We start from the raw sequence: 22,974 nt of genomic DNA on the forward strand, positions 1-22,974 counted from the left end.
CCACTTATTTCTGCATTCATTGGTTGTTTCTTGTATGTGCCCTGACCAAAGATTGAACTGGCAGCCTTGGTGAATTGGGGCAATGCTCTTCCCAATTGATCTATCTGTCCAGGGACCCCCTTGGACTTTCCTACTTTGATGCCTTTGCCCTACTCTGTTTCAAGATCTGACTCCAAAGTCATAAACTCTGAAGGTGCCACTAGTCACTACACAAAATATCACTTTGTTTATAACTGTTATATCACCCAACCCATGGTAGTATAAATGAGCTGTCAATACATATTTGTTAAATAAGTGAAAGTCCTTATAAGGCTTTAGAAGGAGTTGGAGAGTAATGTTATAAGGAAACAGAAAAGAGATTAGAATACTCTAAAAAAATAATAAAAGCTACAAAATGTCTCCTTTTACAGGCATACCTAATTCATTGCACTTCACTTTGTTGCACTGCAGTGTTGCATTTTTTACAAAGTAAAGGCAAGACCCTCCACCAGCAAAAAAATTATGACACTTTATTATAATATTCTTTAGTCCAGCATTCTGAAACAACTGACCCACAATATCTCCAAGGTATGCCTGTATATTAATAAATATTCTTAGTGTTTACTAGAAGGTAAAAAGGCTGAAAGCCTGATCATTCTTTTCCTGTTTCCCTAACCAGTGGTTCTCAAGTGTGTCCCCCAGGTCAGTAGCATCACCATCACCTGGAACTTAAAAATGCAAAATTTCAGGCTCTGCCCAGACCTACTGAATCAGAAACTGAGGGTGAGATCCATCAATCTATGTTTGCAAGCTCTCCAGGTGATTCTGGTGCACACTTAAGTTTGAGAACAGCTGCCCTGGCTGGTTTGGCTCAGCGGTTAAAGCGTTGGCCTGCAGTCCAGAGAGACCTGGGTTCAGTTCCCGCTAAGGGCACGTACCTCAGTTGCAGGTTGCAGTTTGTCCCCGGCCCTGGTTGGGTCGTGTGGGTGGCAGCCACTCGATGTGTCCCTTTCACGTCAATGTTTCTCTCTCTTTCCCTACCATTCTATCGGAACAAAATATGGAAAAATGTCCTCAGGTGAGGATAAAAATAAATAAATAGGAGTGCCCTTTTAAAAAAAAAGTTTGAGAACTGCTGATCTAGATTATTCTTCTTCAACATAAGGTTTACAGAATTATCACTGCCAATTTCAATAAACCTCTTTTATTATGGAGTCAAGTTTCGCCCTCCCTTTTTAGGCAACAGGAGCAATCAATTGAAGAAAAAAAAATTAGAGACAAGAATGAGTGGATTTTATTTTTTAGGCACTAGGTAAGAACTTGATTAGAGTAATAGGAATGAGTGTAGAGGGGACCCAGGCACCACAAACATTTCAGAAATGAGAGGAATGCAGGTTGAGAGTGAGGGTAGAAATGAAGATGACTCAGAGATTCTTACCTTGAATGCCTTTGTTGGTAATGCCTTTAGTAGAAATTAAAACTCTAACAAGCGAAGTTTAAGCTAGGGTGTGAGAAGTAATTACTTCAGTCATAACCTTCCTCCTAAAGATGCCAAAAGCTTCCCCACAGATGTGCCCAGAAGGATAGGCTGGGGAATAAACAGGGATTGGACTTAAAGATTTGGGAAGCATTCCTATAATGGGATAGCTGAAACTTTGAGGATAAGTAGTGTTGCTGAAGGAGAAAACTTAGACAAGGGGCCAAGGCGGTTCTATGGATGGTGTCCTGTTTGCAAGGCAGAAAAAGAGAGTCCAGTAGGGAGGGTGAGCAGTCATTAGGGAGGCAGGGGCACCAGGATTATGAAGTATCACTAAAGTCAAGGAAGGAGAGACAGTCCAGGAAAAGGAGATAGTCAGCAATGGCAAATTCTACAGAGAAACTGAAAAGGCAAGAAATAAAACCCAAAAAATTTGATGTGATGAACTGGAAAATTAGAAAAAGTCTTCAATAAGACAGGGCAGGTAGGGCAGTAGCTCTGGAGGTTGAAGAGGGTAGGAATGGTTGAGATAGATACCTGGGGAAGGAAAAAGGATTTGGGCAAGAGCTGAAGGGTACTGGAGGATTTTTGGAAGTAGAACACATACATTATAATCAAAGGGTAAGATTGAAGTGAACCTTGACAAAGAAGGTTTGAAATAACCCAACATCGCTGAAGATCGATGACTGAAAACTCAACTAACATTCAGCCAAAATTCACCAGCATAAATTTGTAATAGGCCAGATCTCAAAATGATGAAATCTCAACTCAGGTTTGAAAGGGAATACAGAAATCCTCCCATACCCCTTCATTTCAATTCAGCAATTAATTATTTGCTAGCATATAATGTGCCTTGCTTAGGGAATTGGTGCAAGAATATAAAGGTAAATAAGACATAGATCTTTGGCCCCAAGTTATTCAAAATGAAGTGGGGTACATAAGCAGCAGTTGCTATAGCACAGCAATTTTCAGTGTGCTGTAGCACACTTCTTAAATCCTCACCCGAGGATATTTGTCTATTTATCTTCAGGTAGAGTGGGAGGGAGGGAGAGAGAGGAAGAGAGAGAGAAATATCAACGTGAGAGGGACATATGGACTGGTTGCCTTCCGCATGACCCCAACCAGGGCCGGGGACAAACTGCAGCCGAGGTATGTGCCCTTGACTGGAATCAAACCTGAGACTCTTTGGTTCTCTGGCTGGTGCTCTAACCACTGGAAAACCAGCCAGGGCCCTGAAAGACTTTTTTTTTATTGATTGATTGATTGATTTGAGAGAGAGAGAGAGAGGAAGGGAGATAGAAACATCAATGAGTGAGAACATTGATTGGCTGCCTCCTGCACACCCCCACTGGGGATTTGGCCCACAACCAGAGCATGTGCCCTGACCAGGAATTGAACTGGTAACTTCTTGGTGCATGGGGTCCACACTCAAACACTGTGCCACACTGCGGGCCAAAAGACTTTTTTTTTTAAATCCTCACCTGAGGACATCTTTTCATTTTTTGTTCAGATAGAGTGAGAGGGAGGGAGAAAGAGAGAGAGAGATACATCGATGTGAAAGGGACACAGCGAGTGGTTGCCACGTGCATGACCCAACCAGGGCCAGGGACAAACTGCAACCAAGGCACATGCCCTTAGAGGGAACCGAACCCGGTTTCTCTAAACCGCAGGCGAACGCTCTAACCGCTGAGCCAAACCAGCCAGGGCCCAAAAGACTTTTTAAAACATGTAATGCATGACTATTTAGTCAGGGGCACTGGTCTCTTTTCCCTTAGATTGTCAAATTTAAAAAATGACAATAGCCATAATAATAACCATCCGGTGTGCATGAATAAAAATTATACCTATTTATTTTTTTGTCAGATGAGCAAAAAATATATATCTTTTGGTGTGCTGCAGAATTTTATTAATTTGTGTGTGCCATGAGATGAAACAGGTTGAAAATCACTGCTACAGCATAATGGTTAGGAAAGTGGCTCCCAGTGGTTTTATCTGGGAGTCAGTCTTGTTACAATCACTAGCCATGATGACTGTACTTTGTCTTGAGTAGCTATCCTGTGACTGTAAAATAGTACCTATCTTATAGGTTTGTGATCATTAAATTGGGTTATCTGTATTGACTGACTTTTAACAATGATAATATATACAGGTTTTACATTTAATGGTTAAAAAGAAAACGCGCCAAGGCTTGGACACTGACACATATTCCCTTAGGTAACCCTTCACAAGGTTTGACCGCTGGGTGGCTGCCGCACAGCGCGCATGCGCACACGTAGCCTGAAGTAGGAGATGCGGCCAAGGTTGCCAGGAAGCGTCGCTAAATTGCGGCTGCTCCTCCCGGCTCCCACAGGCGCGGAGTGGGACGTAGCGGCGGGCGCAAGCGCATTCCGGGCTTGTTGAGCCAAGATGGCGCCCGTGGAGCACGTTGTGGCGGATGCCGGGGCTTTCCTGCGGGACGCGGCTCTGCAGGTACGGGGAGTTCGGGTGGACAGGAGCAGGGTCTGAGCTGGCGTCCCGTGCAGGAGCGCGCGAGATCGGGTGGATGGGATGAGCTGGGCCGGTTTCTGTGCAGGACATCGGGAAGAACATCTACACCATTCGGGATGTGGTCAGCGAGATTCGAGACAAGGCCACGCGCAGGCGACTCGCCGTCTTGCCCTATGAGCTGCGTTTCAAAGATCCCTTCCCGGAATACGTGCGGCTGGGTGAGTTGCTCTGCCCCGGTGTTGATGGCGAAGCTGGCTCCCAGGGTGCAGATGGAACCGGCTCTGGTGCGAGTTGGGGTCTGCCAAATTTATCAGTAGTTGGTTTAGAAACTTAACATTCTAAGGAGATCGTAGCACAGAAGAAGCTTCCTGAGTCAGAAGTCAGCCGGGCTATACTCTCGGTATATAACTCAGACTTTCTAGGCTTGATTACCTCATCTGTAAATAGGGAGTAATAATAGTGCCTATTTCAGAGGTTGCTGGGACCATTAAATGAGGTCTTGGTTACTCAACATACTGTCAAGCACTTTGCAAGCAGTCAGTTAATTTGTTTGAATTAAAAATAAGAACCCAGATTTCTTACTTCTGCCTATTTCTTTTCAGTAGATCAGAGTGATATTTGTTTTGGATATGGAAGCCAGCCTCAAATTAGAAAAAAAGGATGGCTTTTGGCATTATGTTAATCCTGAAAGAAAACCAAACAATTATCACTTGGCTTAGGAATCAACATGGTTCTCTTAGGAGTCAAGGTGATGATGCCCAGGAATGTTCCTAGGTGACTGAAAGTGTATGTAGGGTTTAGAGGCTGATAGTGGAGATTTTGCTCCCTACACTATTAGTTTGTGAGTTCTGTAGCTTTCTCCACCAACTTACTGTAAGATCTTTGACAACTTAATTTTTCTGAGGAAATACTAATAGTACTTAATAGAATTTGGTTGACGGATAAAACGAAAAGCTTTTAGCACAGTGCTTGGTACATAATAAGTGCCCAATGAAATTGCTGTTAATTAAGATCTGCTGTTTAGGGAATGTGAGCAGTATAACTACTGTACTATGTGGCATTGTAGCCAGGACATGTGTCTGTTCATGTGTTACAAAATTGTATTTTGCATGTTTATTGTTGATGTCTCAGGAGAATAACAATAGTAACAGCTGGCATTTCCTATAGGCTAAACATGAGAGGGTTGTTTGTTTTTAATGCACAAAAACTGTCCAATATTTCTTACAAAGCAACCAGTAATTTTTGTTTCATCATAGACTGTAACAGCTATTGGTTGGATTAACTTTCCATCCCATTTTGGAATCTAGTAATCTGTTCTATTAATCTGAATTGTTAAAAATCAAAGAATTTTAGCCTAGCTGGTATGGCTCAATGGACTTGAGAGGTCCTGGTTTGATTCCTAGTTAGAGCACATGCCTGGGTTGAGGCCTCAATTCCCAGTAGGAGGCATGCAGGAGGCGGCCAATCAATGTTTCTCACATCAATGTTTCTCTAAAAAAAAAAAAAATCAATAAAAACATATTTGAAAAAAAATAAAAAAAATTTAGAGCTGGGAGAGTAGAGACCTTCTCTTCCGACATAATTCCAAACTTAAATAAATAACTTATCACTTGCAAATATGCTAACTTTGAATGACTTCCTGTTAACTTTGTTCTCCAGTTCCTTCATCTCTACTCTGTAAGGATATCACAGTAAACATAACTGGTGTGAATCTTGTAGAGAATACAAATGTCAGCTATGATTAGAAAAAGATGAGGACATAAGTTGATAGTGTTAAGAGGTTTTCCGTGGCACGTTGATCCTAAGTTCTTTTCATACTTTCATTATAGTTATCTAAGATCATATGACTTTTTGCCTCTAAATGAAGTTGAGAATCTTTTGTTTACAGTGACTGAGTTTTCAAAGAAAACTGGAGACTATCCCAGCCTCTCTGCCACAGATATCCAAGTATTGGCACTTACCTACCAGTTGGAAGCAGAGTTTGTTGGGGTGTCACACTTAAAACAAGAACCAGAAAAGGTAAATTGGGAGGATTGTTGGTTTTATTTGTTTTAACATTTTTATTATGGAGAGTATCAGATATACAAAAGTAGAGGCAGTGATATAATGGACCCAGGGTCCCCATCATTCTGCTTCTACAGTTATCAACTTATGATCTGTTTTCATCTCTACTGACAACCCCCAGCCATTTTGAACTTAGACATCATATTTCACTGATATACTTCTTTTTATTCTTTTCTCTTTATTTTTTTTATTTTTTATCTTTATTGTTGAATGTATTACAGATGTTCCTCATTTCCCCTCCCCCCCATTGACCCCCCTCCTCCTCACTCCCGCCCCCCTCCTGCCTTTCCCCACACTGTTGTCTGTGTCCATTGGTTATGAATATATACATTTAAGTTCTTTGGTTTATTTCTTACCACCCTCCAACCCCCCTTCCCTTTGAGGTTTGTCAGTCTAGCAACCAATTTGTACTTCTTAATCCCTTCACCTTTTTCACCCGTTCCCCTAAGTCCCCTCCCATCTGGCAACCAAGAAAATATTCTCTGTATCTATGAGAATGTTTCTGTTCTGCTTGTTCATTTTGTTTGTAGATTCACTTGTCAATAGATATGTATTTATTGCCATTTTGTTTGTTCATATTTTTTATCTTTTTCTTCAAGAAGACCCTTCAACGTTTCATATATTAATGGTTTGGTGGTGATGGACTCCATTAGCTTTTTCTTTATTTTTTTTTTTTTTTGTAGTCCCCATAACTTCTGGCTGGAAAAACCAGCAAGAACTGAGGCTGAGGTGGCTGGAGCCCCAGGCAGCTACTCTTAAAGGGCCCTCATACCCTCCAGGCTCCAATGTGGGGGAGGCAGCTTAAAGGCACCAGAGTCATATGGGGAAGAGCTGAGTTGTTTGGCATTGGAGCCAGGGCTGGAGAGGCGGCTTTCTCCTGGACAGATGTGTTGTCAGAGGCCTTTGTTTCTTTGGTGAGCCCTTCCCTGGGATGGCAGACTGCCACCATTTCTGGGACCTTTAGCTTTTCTTTGTCTGGGAAACTCTTTATATGGCCATTGATTCTAAGTGACAGCTTTGCAGGATAGAGTACTCTTGTTATAGGTTTTTGCTTTTCATCACTCTGAATATTTCTTGCCACTCCCTTCTGGCCTATAAAGTTTCTTTTGAGAACAGTTTCTTTTGCTGACAGTCTTATGGGAACTCCCCTGTAGGTAACTAACTGTTTTTCTCTTGCTGCTTTTAAGATTCTCCTTGTCTTGAACCTTTTGCATTTTGATGATGATGTGTCCTGGTGTGGGCCTCTTGGGATTCATCTTGTTTGGGAATCTCTGTGCTTCCTGGACTTGTGTGTCTGTTTCCTTCACCAAGTTAGGGGAGTTTTCTGCCATTATTGTTTCAAATAGGTTTTTGATTTCTTGTTCTCTCTCATCTCCTTCTGGCACACCCAAGATGCGAGTGTTGGCATTCTTGAAGTTGTCCCAGAGGCTTCTTACACCATCCTTATTTTTTTTATTCTTTTTTCTTTTTGCTGTTCTGATTGGGTGTTTTTGCTTCTTCTTTTTTTTTAATCCTCACCCGAGGACATTTTTCCATTTTTTGTTCAGATAGAGTGGGAGGGGGAGAGAGAGAGAGAGAGTGTGTGAGAGAGAGAGAGAGAAAAACATCGATGTGAAAGGGACACATCAAGTGGTTGCCACCCACATGACCCCACCAGGGCTGGGAACAAACTGCAACCGAGGTACGTGCCCTTAGCGGGAACCGAACCCGGGTCTCTCTGGACTGCAGGCCGACGCTCTAACCACTGAGCAACCGGCCAGGGCTGTTTTTTGCTTCCTTGTATTCCAAATTGATGGTTTACTTCTTGGCTTTATCTACTCTACTATTGAATCTGTAGAAATTATTCTTTATTTCAGTTAGTGCCTCCTTCATTTCTGACTGGTCCTTTTTTATGCTCTTGAGGCCCTCACTAAGTTTGCTGAGGTTCTCACTAAGTTCATTGAGCACCCTTATAAGCAGTGTTTTGAACTCAGCATCTGTTAGGTTGCTTATCTTCATTTTGCTTAGTTCTTTTCCTGGAGTTTTTTGTCCGATCTTTCAGTTGGGACCTGTTTCTTTGTCTCCTCATTCTGGCTGCCTCCCTGTGTTTGTTTCTATGTATTACTTAACAAAAGGTATGGGGCTATCTGAGACCAGATGCTGCTTGTTTGAAAGAATTTAGGAAAACCTTAAGTAGGATCCAAGACAGGCCAGTCCTATGGTAAAACAACAGGCAACCGCGTGGGGCGGGGGGCCCTCAGGGAATCACCAGGGCAGGGCAGCCAGTGTGAACCAGGTTGCTGGAGTCCCAGATATGGTGGCTGTCTGCGCCCCAGGGAAGGCACACCAAAGAAACAAAGGCCTCTGACGGCATGTCTGTCCAGGAGAAAGCCCCCTCTCCAGCCCTCGCTCCAGTGCCAAACAGCTCAGTTCTTCCTTGTATGTCTCTGGCGCTCCTCGAGCTACGTCCCTTCTGAGCTTAGAAGGAGTGAGTCTGATAAGTCTGTGCTCGGGCCTTTTAAGAGGAGCTGCCTGGAGCTCCAGCTGCCTCACCCTCCCTGAGCCTGAGTTCCTGCTGGTTTTTCCAGGCAGAAGTTATGGGGATTCTCTTCCTGGCACTGGAACCCTGAGTGGGGCCCCTGGTGTGGGACAGGGATGCCTCAGTCCTCAGGGAGGACCTACCCAGCCGAGGTGTCCTCCTGATTTTTATCCGCCACACGTGGGTGTGGGACCAGCCCTTCGCGTCTCTGCCCCTCCTACCAGTCTCGATTTGGCTCCTTCTTTAATTTCTTAGTTGTAGGACTTATTCAGCTCAATGTCAGGCGGTTCTGTAGTTTAGTTGTTACTTTGATGTGGTTGTGGGAGGACGCAATACTGCATTTACCTATGCCGCCATCTTGACCGGAAGTCGATATATGGTTCTTAATGTGTCTCTTCAAAAGTAACCACAAAATCATTATTATACTTATAAAATACTAATAATAATTCCCTAATATTGTCCAATAACCAGTTAGTGTTCATGTTTCTCAATTTTATAAAATTTTAAAAATACTTGTCTGGATCAGGATCCAAGTAAGGGTCATACATTGCAGTTAGCAAATGTGTGTAAGTCTTTTGATCTGTAGGTTCTTGGGAAGGTTAGTAAAATTTGAAAAATGCAGAAAGAGTAAAAATCAACTGCATTCTCACTTTTTTTTAACTAGAAAATTCTTTCCAGAAGCAAGAACACTAAATGCTTGCTTTTTTTTTTTTTAAACCCCTGATACCTTCAGGATTTTGGGTTCCTGTTGTGCTTTTAGGGACTCCCCACCTTGACAAGATTGAAGAGACTAATGGATTTATGCCTGTGCCCTATTGGCTGTTTCCAGGCCAGAGGATTTTGGAGGTCAAAGAATTAACCTTACACTAATTTTAGTTTTTGTTGTTTTTTTTTTAAATCCTCACCTGAGGACATTTTTCCATATTTTGTTCAGATAGAGTAGGAAGGAGAAAGAGAGAGAGAGAAACATTGACATGAAAGGGACACATTGAGTGGTTGCCACCCACACGACCCAACCAGGGCCGAGGACAAACTGCAACCAAGATACATGCCCTTAGCGGGAACCGAACCTGGGTCTCTCTGAATCACAGGCCGACGCTCTAACCGCTGAGCCAAACTGGCCAGGGCTTTAAATAGTATTGACAAAGAATTGTTTGATCTCTTCTGCCTTAAGTCATCAAAACCACGGTAGACTCACATTTCTGTGCTCGGCATGTTTTCAGCTAGGTTTAGAGTCCTTCAACCCAGAAAGTCTAAAAAAAGTGATGCCTAACATACAGACTTCTGCATGTCACTGGAATGTTTTGGGGGAAAGGGAGTCAATGAAACAGTTGCACTGACTCTGACTGGTAGCTGGGTTTCCGTTTGGCCTCCAATTCATAAAACTTAGAAATTGCCTTTTTCTGCAGCCTTTTAGGCAGGAGTTAGGTATTTTGTATCAGAAGCTTTAAAACAACCTGTCTTGCCTGGCTGGTATGGGTCAGTGGTTGAGCATCAACCTATGCACCAAGAGGTCACCCGTTCAATTCCCGGTGAGGACACATGCTCAGGTTGTGGGTTAAATCCCCAGAGGGGGGCATACAGGAGGCGGCCAGTTGATGTTCTCTCATCAGTGTTTCTATCTCTCTCCTCCTCTCCCTTCCTCTCTCTAAAATCAATAAAGGAAAAATAAATTTTTTTTAATAGACTGTCTTTTTACTAAGAACAATTCCACTCTTAGGCATTTATCCTAAGGATGTAACCAAAGATACTTCCAAGTTTATAGATGAGGGTGTTTGTTACAGCTTTATGTATGAGGACAAAAAAAGGAAATATCCCAAGTGGTTATTTAGTAGTGAAATCACTGAATGATTCTTTTTTTTTTTTTTAATCCTCACCCGAGGATATTTTTCCATTTTTGTTCAGATAGAGTGGGAGAGAGAGAGAGAGAGAAACATCGACATGAGAGGGACACATCAATTGGTTGCGTCCTGCACGACCCCAATCAGGGCCGGGGACAAACTGCAACCAAGGTACGTGCCCTTGACCGAAATTAAACTCGCGACTCATTGGTCCACGGGCCAATGTTCTAACTGCTGAGCCAGAGCAGCCAGGGCTAAATAATTCTTTTTTTTTTTTTTTTTACGTGCCCCTAGCAGGAACTGAGCCCAGGACTCTGGTCTGCAGGTTGACACTCCAACCGCTGAACCAAGCTGGCCAGGGCAGGGCTGAATAATTCTGTATGTAGTTATGCACTGCATAATGACATTTCAGTCAATGATGGATCACATATACAACAATATGTGCTATATAGCCTAGGTGTGGAGTAGGCTAGACCATCCAGGTTTATGTAAGAGCACCGCATGATGTTCTCACAACGATTCAATTGCCTAATGATACATTTTCCAGAATGTATCTCTATCTTTAAATAGCACATGACTGTATATATTTATATTTTAAAGTTTATTGATTTTAGAGAGAAAAACATCAATTTTGTTGTTCCACTTATTTATGCATTCATTGGTTGATTCTTGTATGTGCCCTGACTGGGATCGAACCCACAACCTTGGTGTATTGGTACAGCCAATTGAGCTACCCAGCCAGGGTTCCAGTTTTTTTAAAGAGTAACAATCTTTTACTTCAATAACCAAGGGGAAAATAATTTGTCTTTTAATTACTCATTCATGTTGAATTTTCAAACTATTATTTTGCTTAGGGCTGTCACTTTTTTTTTTTTTTTTTTTTGGTACATGCCCCTAGCAGGAACCAAACCTGGGACTCTCTGGTCCACAGGCCGACGTTCCAACTGCTGAGCCAAACTGGCCAGGGCAGGGCTGTCACTTTTTTCTTTTCTTTTTAAAGGTTAAAGTGAGCTCATCGATTCAGCACCCTGAAACTCCTCTACACATTTCTGGTTTCCATCTCCCCTCAAAGGTAATTCCTTTAGATAAGTCTTTTTCGTCATGCCCTTTCTGCCACAAGTCATGTCTCCACAAATGGACTGTTTGCAGTGAACCAAGTTTACCTAAACTAATAGTATCATTTGTCCCACCCTGTCTAGTCTGACTTGTATGGGTCATATGTATCATTCCTTCTGTAACCCTCTCAATGTTCAGGTTTTAAAATTATTATTTTAACTTCAGCCCAAACCCCCACAAGAAACAGTGGAACATGAACACCCAGCCAGTGAGCCTGAGGACCTAGAATTCAGTTCCTTCATGTTCTGGAGAAACCCTTTGCCTGATATTGATCGTGACCTGCAGGAGCTGCTGGTAAGGCCCATATTCACTATCTCCTCCTGGTGACAACAGAGCTGCTCCCTGCTGTTCCTGTGGGCTTGGAGTTTGTGTATTCTGTTATGTTTCAGATTGACAAAGCTGAGGATGTTGCAAGTGAGGAGGAGAAGGAAGAGAATGGATTTGAAGAAAGGAAAGATGAAGATAGTGATGATGGTGGTGGGTGGATAACCCCCAGCAACATCAAGCAAATCCAGCGGGATTTTGAACAATGCACCATCCCGAAGGATGTGCGGGTTGGCTGTGTGACTACAGACTTTGCCATGCAGGTGGGTGGACAGCATGTTAGCCCTGGGCTAAGTGTCATACTTGTCATGGGCAGTGATCCCTCAGAGGTTTGTGGGTGTGCTCAGAGTTATTGTGTAATGGTTCTAGGAACTTTGCCTGTGTTCTTCAGTGATTTTTAGTTTGCTTGGAGGCTAGAGAATCATAATATGACAAAATGTATATGGGATATTAATTTTTTAATGTTTACTATTCATGATCGATCTGTTGATACTTTTCTTTCAGTGTGTCTAATGCTCTTTGCTCAGTTAAGTACTTGGAGAAAGTAGAGAGAGTTTCTATTCCCAGAAATGAGTATATTTGCTCTGACCAATAAATGTCTCTGTTAAGAGAGATTGCTAATGAGGGACTGTAGCAAAATGGTGAGCACAGACCCCAGCTCTTGAGATAAATCTGGGTCCTTGTCCTAGTTTGTACGTCTTGAGAGGCATCTTAATCTTACTTTTCCTTAGTAGAAGTCCTTTAGAAGTCCTTTAGGATGTTCCTTTAACTGTAATTATACAGATGTTAAAAGAAAATTGAGTTGTGCTCTGAGTTTATCTCTGCTTTAACTTAACTGGTTGCAGAATGTCCTGCTTCAGATGGGGCTGCACGTGCTGGCGGTGAACGGCATGCTGATCCGAGAGGCCCGGAGCTACCTACTGCGCTGCCACGGCTGTTTCAGGTACGTCGCTGATCGGACCAGTGCCCTCTGCTGAACTCTCCTCTCTTCCTCTCCCTTCTCAAAATTTCCTTAAGGAGAGCCTTGTCTTGTGCACCTCATTTGTGTGTATACCTCATCCCACCAGGGCACTGAAACCCCTGGGGCAGAGAGGCCAGTGGCCTCACACCTGAGAAATTGAGAGAGGCGTTTTTAGTCATTATCTTAGTGGCATAGGATTTAAGGTGTGGGTTCTGGACCAAAGAGCCCTCCTCGTTTGATGATAAGTACTGAAATGTTTAAGGATGGAATGGTGTCAGAGATTTGCTTTGAAATAATACACAAATGGGAGGTCCACCATTGGGTTTTAGTGGATAGAAAAGAGGCAAGACCTTTTGGTCTGTCCACAACACCCACACTTGTTTGACCATAGCAGCTTTTATGGTGTTTCCTCTGTCATTTGTTAATAGATTCTTGACGTCTCCAGAACCACCTCCTGGCTTAATGCCCAGGCCCACATGTGGGGACACCGTAAATATGTAGAGCTATAATAATAAACCCCTTGAGAAAGCACAGTGATGTTAAGATCATTGATTCTGGCCCTGGCCGGTTTGGCTCAGCGATTAGAGCATCAGCCTGCGGTCCCAAGAGACCTGGGTTCGGTTCCCGCTAAGGGCATGTACCTCAGTTGCAGTTTGTCCCCAGCCCTGGTTGGGTCGTGCGGGTGGCAGCCACTCGATATGTCCCTTTCACATCGATGTTTCTCTCTCTCTTCTTCTCTTTCCCTTCCACTCTATCTGAACAAAAAAAATGGAAAAATGTACTCTGGTGAGGATAAAAAAATAAAGCCCTGGCCGGTTTGGCTCATCAGTTAGAGCATCGGCCTGTGGACCAGAGAGACCCGGGTTTGGTTCCCGCTAAGGGCATGTACCTCGGTTGCAGTTTGTCCCCGGCCCTGGTTGGGTTGTGCGGGTGGCAACCACTCGATGTGTCCCTTTCACGTCGATGTTTCTCTCTCTCTCTCCTTCCCACTCTATCTGAACAAAATATGGAAAAATGTCCTCAGATGAGGATAAAAATATAAATAAAATAAATTATAAAAAATAATAATAAAATTAAAATATTTTTTTAAAAAAGCATTGTTTCTGGAGCCAGACTCCCTGAGTGTGTATCTGCCCTTATAAGCTATGTCACCTTGAACATGCTACCTTACCTTGCCTTGGTTTCCCCATCTATAAATTGAAGATAGTAGCAACTTTATAGAATTGTTTTGATGTGAAACTTGTAGACTAATGCCTGACAGTTCAATAAGGGTTCGTTATTAATGTAACAAACAATATGCTTGGTTTTCATATTAATGTACTTGTTCCTTTGTCGTTTCCCTTTACCTCTGAGAAATGTAGCTGCAGTTTGCTTGTATCATCAGCATGAGGCTGGGTGGCCTTGGTTTGTGGTGGTTTAGACTTGCCCCGTTCTTGCCGTTCCCGCCTCCTCTGAGTCCTGTGAGTCTTGTGCTCGGGGGATAGGGTTGCTGCCTGTGGCTCCAGTACAGAGCATCTCCTTTTATGTCTCCAGGACAACCTCTGACATGAGCCGCGTGTTCTGTTCACATTGTGGAAATAAGACCCTGAAGAAAGTGTCTGTGACTGTCAGTGACAACGGAACCCTGTGTATGCACTTCTCCCGCAACCCCAAGGTGCTGAATCCTCGGGGCCTCCGGGTGAGTGGCTTGTCTCTCAATCCTCTAACAGCAGGGCCTAAGGCGAGATCCATAGCGCCAGCATTCAGAGGACAAAGGAGGACAAAAAATTCTCGTGGTTTCTACAAAATAATTACTGAAAGCCTGTCATCCAGGTACCAAGACAGGTGAAGGCAAGTGCACGGCAGAGCCCCATGTGAGGCTTTGAGGAGTTTGCAGTTTAAGGAGAAAGAACCAGTAATTCCAGGCAGTAAGTGATAAGGGCCAAATGCATGTGAGGTCACAAAGAGGGAGGTCATTTACAGTATGGTAGGTAGATTTGTGCAAGTGGTTGAGGATGGGCAGAATTTTCAGAAGCCTGGGCTGAATACACAGCCGTGTATTTGTTTTGAAGAATCCAGAGAGAAGGGTTAAGAGGCAGATGATTCAGAGTGTAGCCAACCTGGCACTGAGTTCTCCAAGTGTGGTGACTGCCTCTAATGCACAAAAAGAATTTTAACTTTCTATTTTGAAATAATTTTAGATTTATTGAAAAGTTGCAAAAATAGTACAAATTCCCATCTACCCTTACTTAGATTTCCCTAATGTTCATCTTCCACCACAGTTGTTCTATTATTTCATACAGTAGTCCCCACTTATCTGCAGTTTTGCTTACTGCAGATTCAGTTGACCACAGTCCACTGCAGTCTGAAAATATTAAATGGAAATTCCAGCATTCATAAATTGTGCACCATTCTGAGTAGTGTGCTATATAGGCTCCCCACCCATTAGTTACTTAGCCAGCTCAGTTATCAGATCAGCGGTTACAGTATCCCGGTGCCTGTGTCATTCCACCTACTTCATCTCAGCACGTAGGCATTGTGCCATCTCACGTCATTACAAGAGAGGTAAGCACAACACAGTACAGTAAGATATTGTGGGAGAGAAGCCACATTCACATAACCTTTATTACAGTATGTTGTTATAATTGTTATTTCTGTTACTAGTTACTCAGTATTTAATTTATAAATTAAACTTTATCATAGATACGTACATATAGGAGAAAGCATAGTATATATGGGGTTTGGTATTATCCAGTTTCAGGCATTTACTAGGGATCTTAGAACATATCCCCCATGGGCAAGGGGGGGCCTAGTGTGTGTGTGTTTCCTAAACCATCTAAGAGTAAATTGTGCATGATGATTCTTTGCTCCTAGATACTATAGTATTTTCTGAAACAAGGACATTGTCTTACATAAATGCAGTATAACTATGAAAATCAAGAAGCTAACATTACTTTACCATAAATTTCCCTTATAGCAAAAGAAGGTGTTTTGTTTTTTGTCCAGAATCCAGTGTAGGAGCATACCTTGCATTTAGTTGTTGTGTCTGTTTAGTCTCTTAAAATGAACTGGTTTTTCTTTTTTTTATCCTCACCCGAGGACATTTTTTTGTTCAGAGAGAGAGAGAGAAACATCGATGTGATTTCACATCGAGTGGTTGCCACCCGCACAACCCAACCGGGGCCGGGGACAGACTGCAACCGAGGTACATGCCCTTAGCGGGAACCAAACCCGGGTCTCTCTGAACCACAGGCCGACGCTCTAACCGCTGAGCCAAACTGGCCAGGGCTACATACTATTTCTCATCAAACTTCAGGTAACTTCATGGCTAAAGTTACCTGAATTGGTTTTTACAGGGATGGTTGTTGTCCCAGTGGTTATTTTCTAATTCCATCGTTCTTTCCTTTTTGGTAATTTTTTCCATTGGTTTTGTTGGAGGTGTTTGTTTGTTTGTTTGTTTTTTGGTAGAAAGAGTCGAATAGAGGGAGGTGTAGGGGGAGAGAGAAACATTAATGTGAGAGAAACACTTTGATTGGGTGCCTCCCACACGTGCCCCATTGGGGACCAGGGATTGAACCTGCAACCCAGGTATGTGCCCTTGACCAAGAATTGAACCCTCAACCCTTCAGTGCACAAGCCAACATTTTCTCCACTGAGCCACACTGGCCAGGGCCCATCAGTCTTTCTCTATTCATTACCTGGCATTCTGCTATAAAGAGGAATATCTTCTCTTCATGTATTTATATGAGTGTAGTCTGTAGACTTTTAATTTAGTCTGTAGGCTGTTATCTATCACCATTGTTTTTTGTTTTTGTTTTGTTTTTAATTTTAATTGTTCAGTGAATTTACTAAAACATTAAAGCATGCACATTTATTAACGAAACAAAGCGAGCAAACCTATACATCTGGCTTATGAAGCGCAGACGGGCTCTCAGCTCATCTGAAGAGCAAGTGGGGTGGGCAGTTTCTGCCTTATATACCCTTCCGTCTATAAGGTTTTTTTTTTAATTTCTTTGCTAGATATCCTGGCACAGATTAACTCTAAAAGTCCCACAATTTATGAGAGTTACCTGACAAATCCCAACTCCTGTCTTTTTTCTGTTTATATTCTTCTTTTCTCCTCCTCCCTGCAGTCCTAACAACTTCGAGATGATTTGCACTAAGCGGTCTCTGATTCCTCCTCCTCCTCTCCTCTTCCAATCCCCCTCCTCCCCTGCATTGTTCTGTGAGAAGGAGAGGTTTTAACCTTACGTTCTCAAGATAAAGCCCTGCTAGCCTGGCCCATGTGGCTCAATGTTTAAGCATTGACCCATGAACCAAGACGTCACCAGTTCAATTCCTGGTCAGGTCATGTGCCCAGGTTGTGGGCCAAATCCCCATTGGGAAGCATGCTGGAGGCTGCCAATCAATGTTCTCTCTCATCGATGTTTCCATCTCTCTCCCTCTCCCTTCCTCTCTCTCTAAAATCAATAAAGAAAGAAAAAAAATTCTTAAAAAAGGTAATGCCCTGCTACAAGCAGTCTACAAAGCTTCATGGCTTTGTTTAATTTCCTGCCTCAATTTCCCTATTCTTCCTGCCCTGATATCTTTCTCCTAATATAACCAGGAGGAGTTCAAAACAGTCATCAGGGAAAGAAAACGGGGAAGTCCTGTGACCTGACCACAAGCACCTTTCCAGTGACATTGCAGCACAAATCAGGGGTGGGGTGTATTTTTGCATTCCAAGATTGCAACCCCCTTTTTAATATTTATTCATATGGAATTATTGGATTATGTACGTGTTGAGTGATGTAAGATCTTTGGAAGCTTGAAATGTAACAGAATCCACAGAGGGATTGTGAGCTGAACCCTGGTGCCAGCCAGTAGTCTTGTGCAACGTGGCAACAGCTGGAAGAAGAAAATCCACTTATTTTTCTCATCATTAAAAAGGATCTTTGAGGTCTAGGTTTAATTATAGAGACAGTTTGGAGAGATAGTGGAGGGAGAAGGATATGGAGAAAAGCTGAGAAGCTGAGCGTTCCCTGTCAGCAGTTCTCCACGGTGACAACTCACTAAAGAGGAGTCATATTGGGGTTGCAAGGTTGGGTGAAAGGGTGAGGGGTTAAGCAAAAATAATAAAAATAAATAAATTTTAAAAATAACGGTTTTTCAAAAAGGAGTTGTATCTGCTGCTTCTGGCTTAATGTGAAGATTTTAAAAAAGAAAAAGGATTCCTTGAGCACATGACATGCAATTCTGGATTCCGGTCTAAATATTCTCCCATATGCCACATTCTGTCTGTAGCAGTAGAAGCCAAAACGGGAAGATGACAGGACTCATTTTCACAGCAGATACAGGTGATGGCATTTGTTCAATCCATATGTGACCACAGAGGGGTGCCACCCATAAGCAGCTCAGTTTTCTGTTCTTTGACAATAAACAGCTTGAGTCCCAGGCTATGATTGGACCGGCACAGTGCCTCTTCTGTGAATGAATTCTGATGACTTCCCTGGTTCTTCCTACATTCTGGTGTGGGTAGTAGAGAGAGATACCTCAGTGCTTCCAGTTCCATCCTCTTTCTGCATCCCACTGAAGTGATTAAACCATTTCTTCTATTCTATTTTCACCTGGTGATTGAGGAGACAGTGTACCACAAAGAGCAAAACCCCCCGCAGGACATTGATGATGGTGAACATGTAGGCAATGACTGATCCAATTGTCTTCCCAACTTCATCAACCATAAAAAGACCAGGGCCCCAAGAACAGCCCAGGATAAACAGCTGAGCAATGGCTTTAAATGTCATGACTCTTCTTTAAACTTCATAACCACCATTGTTATTTATTTAGATGCTCAAACTGTTCATGGAGGCCCTTCAAGCTGGCATCTGTGTCCTTTTGACTTGTCCCAATTATTTGAACACTTTCTTACTTTCTGACACAGCAAGATGTTCCAACTCTTCTTATACTGCCCCTGTCCTGGAATCAGCCATTTCCTCAAACAGCTCTGGGTCGTTTTTGTGGAGAATGGTTTTAGAAGCAAAGATCTGGGCACTGAGTGTGTTCATTGTCATAGGATGCCATTGATTCTCAGCCCATGGTGGACAGAGATGGTGAATATGTACGTGTGTATTAAAAATAGAATTTATAGACCTGGCCGGTTTGGCTCATCAGAGTGTCAGTCTGAGGTCCGGAGAGACCCAGGTTCGGTTCCTGCTAAGGGCATGTGCCTCAGTTGCAGTTTGTCCCTTGCCCTGGTTGGGTCGTGCGGGAGGTGGCCACTTGATGTGTCCTTTTCATGTCGATGCATCTCTCTTCCTCTCTCTTCCTCCCACTTTATCTGAACAAAAAATGGAGAGGTATCCTCGGGTGAGGATTAAAAAAAAAAAAAATAGAATTTATAACCTCATTTTCAACTCAACGCCACAGAGTTCTAGTCCCCTCTCATCATATTCATGACAGCCTTATTAGCACCACTTTTACTAATTTGCATTATGTTACTGCTTCAGAGTTGTTAACATACCATTGTGAAAATGGTACTTGCTTACTAGAGTTCTGTGTTTATATATATAACTTTTTCTTTGTTTAGCTTGAGGGTGTGTAGTCAAAATGCCATGTTTGCTTTTGGGGTTTTTTTGTTTTTTTTTTTTGGTATATGCCCCTAGCGGGAACCGAACTCAGGACTCTCTGGGCCTCAGGCTATTGCTCCAACCACTGAGCCAAACTGGCCAGGGCTTGGGGGGTCTTTTTGTACTTGTTTTTTTCTTTATTAATTTTTAGAGAGAGGGGAAGGAGGAGAGAAAGAGAGATAGAAACATCGATGAGCGAGAACATTGATTGTGGCTGCCTCTTGTGTGCCCCTCACTGGGGATTGGACCCACCACCTGGGCATGTGCTCTGATCGGGAATTGAACCGGCGACCTCTTGGTGTATGGGTAGATGCTCAACCAGAGAGCCACACCGGCCAGGCCCATGTTGGGTTTTTCATCTGAGTTGAGGTGAGGATCACATGGGAAGATGCATGTCACGTTTTTAGCACGTAGCAGGCGGTAAACGATATATTCCACTGATGTCCTCTGCCTGCATCCAGAGCTGTTGGGTAAACTTGACTTTAACAGGATCTGCCTTATATGAATATGGATCACCGTCCTTCTAATGGCCTTTCTTCATCTTATTTGCAGTATTCACTACCCACTCCCAAAGGGGGTAAATATGCCGTCAACCCTCATCTGACTGAGGACCAGCGCTTCCCTCAGCTCCGACTCTCCCGCAAGGCTCGGCAGAAAACAGATGTATTTGCCTCTGACTACGTAGCTGGGATATCTCCCTTTGCAGAGAACGACATCTCCAGCCGGTCAGCAACACTGCAGGTCCGAGACAACGCTTTGGGAGCTGGGAGGAGACGGTTAAATCCCAATGCTTCCAGAAAGAAGTTTGTGAAGAAAAGGTGAAGTGCAAGTTCACAGGCAAACTGGGCGGTGTTGCAGCTGGGGGAGTTCTGGAGCCTCCTTTCCCCGCTGGGCCAGCTCCAGAACCATCTGAATGGAAAAAATAGGCCTGGCTTCTGCGTGCTGCTTCATGACTCGTGTGGAGGGCTGGGTTGGGTTTGTAGTTGAACTCCATCATGCCTTGGCCTGACAGCATTGAGAGAGCTGGGATTCCTGCCATGAAAACAGAACAGTGCCCCGGAGCAAACCTTCCCTTCAATCTGGAAAGGGGGGAACTTCCAAGTGATGATATTTTTATAATAAATGTGGTTGTAAGGTTTTGTGCATTTTCATTAAATAGGCCAAATTTTTCTTCTAAGGTAATTTGAAGGCTAACACTTTAAGGTATACCACCAAGGTGAAACATTTAGATTTATCTTTTTTGCAAGGAAAATACTAAGTTTGTTATAATAAAACTAAATGTTACCATTTTCTCTCTTTTGTTTTTCACTTTAAAACATTTCAGTCATTCAGGAATGTTCAGTATTGTGAACTCCCATAGAGCCTTTCACCAAGATTCAGCCATTGTTAACATTTCTTCTTGTTTGCTTTTTATCTTTCTATGCACACAAGTACACAAAGTATCTCCTAGGAAAAGGATGTTCTTTTTTGTAACCACAGTACAATGATCAAATTCAGGAGATTTGATACATTACTATTATCTAATAATTAGCAATTCACATTTTACTAAATTGTCCCAATACTGTCCAGCTTTTCCCCTCAGTTCTAAAGTTTCTCAGCCTTTGTCTTTTGTGAAATTGACGTTTTTATAAAGTACAAGCCAGGATTTTAAAATGTCCCTCCAGCCCTGGCTGGTTTGGCTCAGCAGTTAGAGCATCGGCCTGCGGTCCAGGGAGACCCAGGTTTGGTTCCCACTAAGGGCACATACCTCGGTTATGGTTTGTCCCCGACCCGTGTCCCTTTCACGTTGATGTTTCTCTCTTCGAAAAATGTCCTCGGGTGAGGGTTTAAAAAAAAACCCATTTGGGTTTGACAGATTGTTTTCTCAATTGGATTGACAGTTTTACTTTGGGCAGGAATGCTGCCTAAGTGATAATTGGGTCCTCAGTGCATTGTAATAAGTGATGTTAAGTCTTGATTACTTGATAAACGAACCTGCTGACTCCCAAGATTTCTTAGTTTTTTATATTGATAATATGTACACAAAATGCTGTCTTCAAAGTTCCTTAAATTTTTTCCTGGACAGTAAGCTTACCCGTTTGGTATATAGTTGTGGGGTTTTTTTGTTTTGTTTTTTGGTTTAATTTAAGACTTTTCTTTGTCCTCTTATTTACTTATTTATTTATTTTTAATCCTCACCTGAGGGTGTTTTTCAGGATTTTAGAGCGAGAGGAAAGGAGAGAGAGAACATCAATTGGTTGCCTCCCACACATGCCCCTGACCTGGGAGCAAACTCGATAAGTTGTAAAGCTTAAGGATAGATCCCACTTCTAGGAATATATCCTAAGAAGCCTGAAATACCCATCAGAAAGAATATATGTACCCGCATGTTTGTAGCAACACTAGTTACAATAGCTAAGATCTGGAAACAGCCCAAATGTCCATCAGTAGACAAATGGATAAAAAAGCTGTGGTACGTATACACAATGGAGTACTATGCAGCTGTAAGAAAGAAAGATCTCTTATCCTTTGAAACAGCATGGAGGGACCTGTAAAGTATTATCCTAAGTGAAACAAGCCAAACAGAGAAAGACAAATACCACATGTTCTCACTTATTTGTGTAATATAATGAACATAACAGTCTGAGGAATGAGGTAGTCCCAGAGACATGGAAGTGGGGTACAGACTGACAATCCCTAGAAAAGGGGGTGATCGAAGAGAGATAAACCACAGAACTTATATGTATGTGTGCATGAACAATGGACATGGACAACAAAGCTGGGGACAGGGTGGGGAGGGAGGGGGAGGGGAGAATCAGTGGGGGAAAAGGAGAAACATCTGTAACAAAAATTAATTAAAAAAAAAAAAAAAAAGAACATCCAAATGACTGCTTTCTTTTGCCTGCTGACCACTTTCACTATGCAGAAGGGGAGGGAGCTGTCGCCTAGTCCCCAGAGCTGGGCTGCAGGGTTCCTTTCTACAAGTTAGGAATGAGCTAAGGCAAAGCAAACACTTCTGATGTAATGCTAGAAAGAAAAAGAACCCCCAAAGTGAAGAGAATCAGAAGAGAACTTCATCAAGAAGATGAGAAGGACAAAGTGGCCTCTGGAGTCTATCCCAGGAAAACAGAAACTCCCTGATTACGGCAACATCAGCCTGATGGTCACATAGAGCCCAACAATGCACATATCCCCAAACCCATTCACTTCACTGTATTCCTCCAGACAACCCATATATTTCACTTACATGCAAAGAAGCCAAGCTCATATTAGATGATTAAATATTGTTAAAAAGCAAACTGTATGGAGTTTTGTTTATGCATATGCTAAACAGGTGTTGCCTTAACACCAAAGGACATAGGTAAATTCATGTCCTCTGCCCATGTGAGACACACATAAAAGAATAAATAAGCCCTGGGCCAGTTTTGCTCAGCGGTTAGAGCGTCAGCCCACGGACCAGAGAGTACCGGGTTCGGTCCCTGCTAAGCGCACATACCTCGGTTGCAGTTTGTCCCCAGCCCTGGTTGGGGTCGCGTGGGTGGCAGACAGCTAGTCGATGTGTGTCTCTCACATCGATGTTTCTCTCTTCCTCTCTCTCTCCCCCTGTATCTGAAAACAAATGCAAAAATGTCCTCAGTTGAGAA

The 22,974-nt window shown here is 42.8% G+C and overlaps 1 protein-coding gene across 1 annotated transcript; it reads left to right on the forward strand.

The window, feature by feature from the left end:
* Nucleotides 1-3,779: 3,779 nt before the first annotated feature.
* On the forward strand, nucleotides 3,780-21,029 carry NOB1 (NIN1 (RPN12) binding protein 1 homolog). Its single transcript, XM_036274878.1, has 9 exons — nucleotides 3,780-3,925; nucleotides 4,029-4,161; nucleotides 5,832-5,962; nucleotides 11,367-11,438; nucleotides 11,648-11,776; nucleotides 11,872-12,069; nucleotides 12,652-12,749; nucleotides 14,301-14,445; nucleotides 19,904-21,029. Exons 1-9 carry the CDS (start codon nucleotides 3,863-3,865, stop codon nucleotides 20,171-20,173), a joined length of 1,239 nt encoding a protein of 412 aa, XP_036130771.1. The 5' UTR covers nucleotides 3,780-3,862; the 3' UTR covers nucleotides 20,174-21,029.
* The last annotated feature ends 1,945 nt before the right edge of the window (nucleotides 21,030-22,974 follow it).

This window comes from Molossus molossus, unplaced genomic scaffold, assembly GCF_014108415.1.
Source record: "Molossus molossus isolate mMolMol1 unplaced genomic scaffold, mMolMol1.p scaffold_m16_p_21, whole genome shotgun sequence".
NCBI classification, from domain to species: Eukaryota; Metazoa; Chordata; class Mammalia; order Chiroptera; family Molossidae; genus Molossus; species Molossus molossus.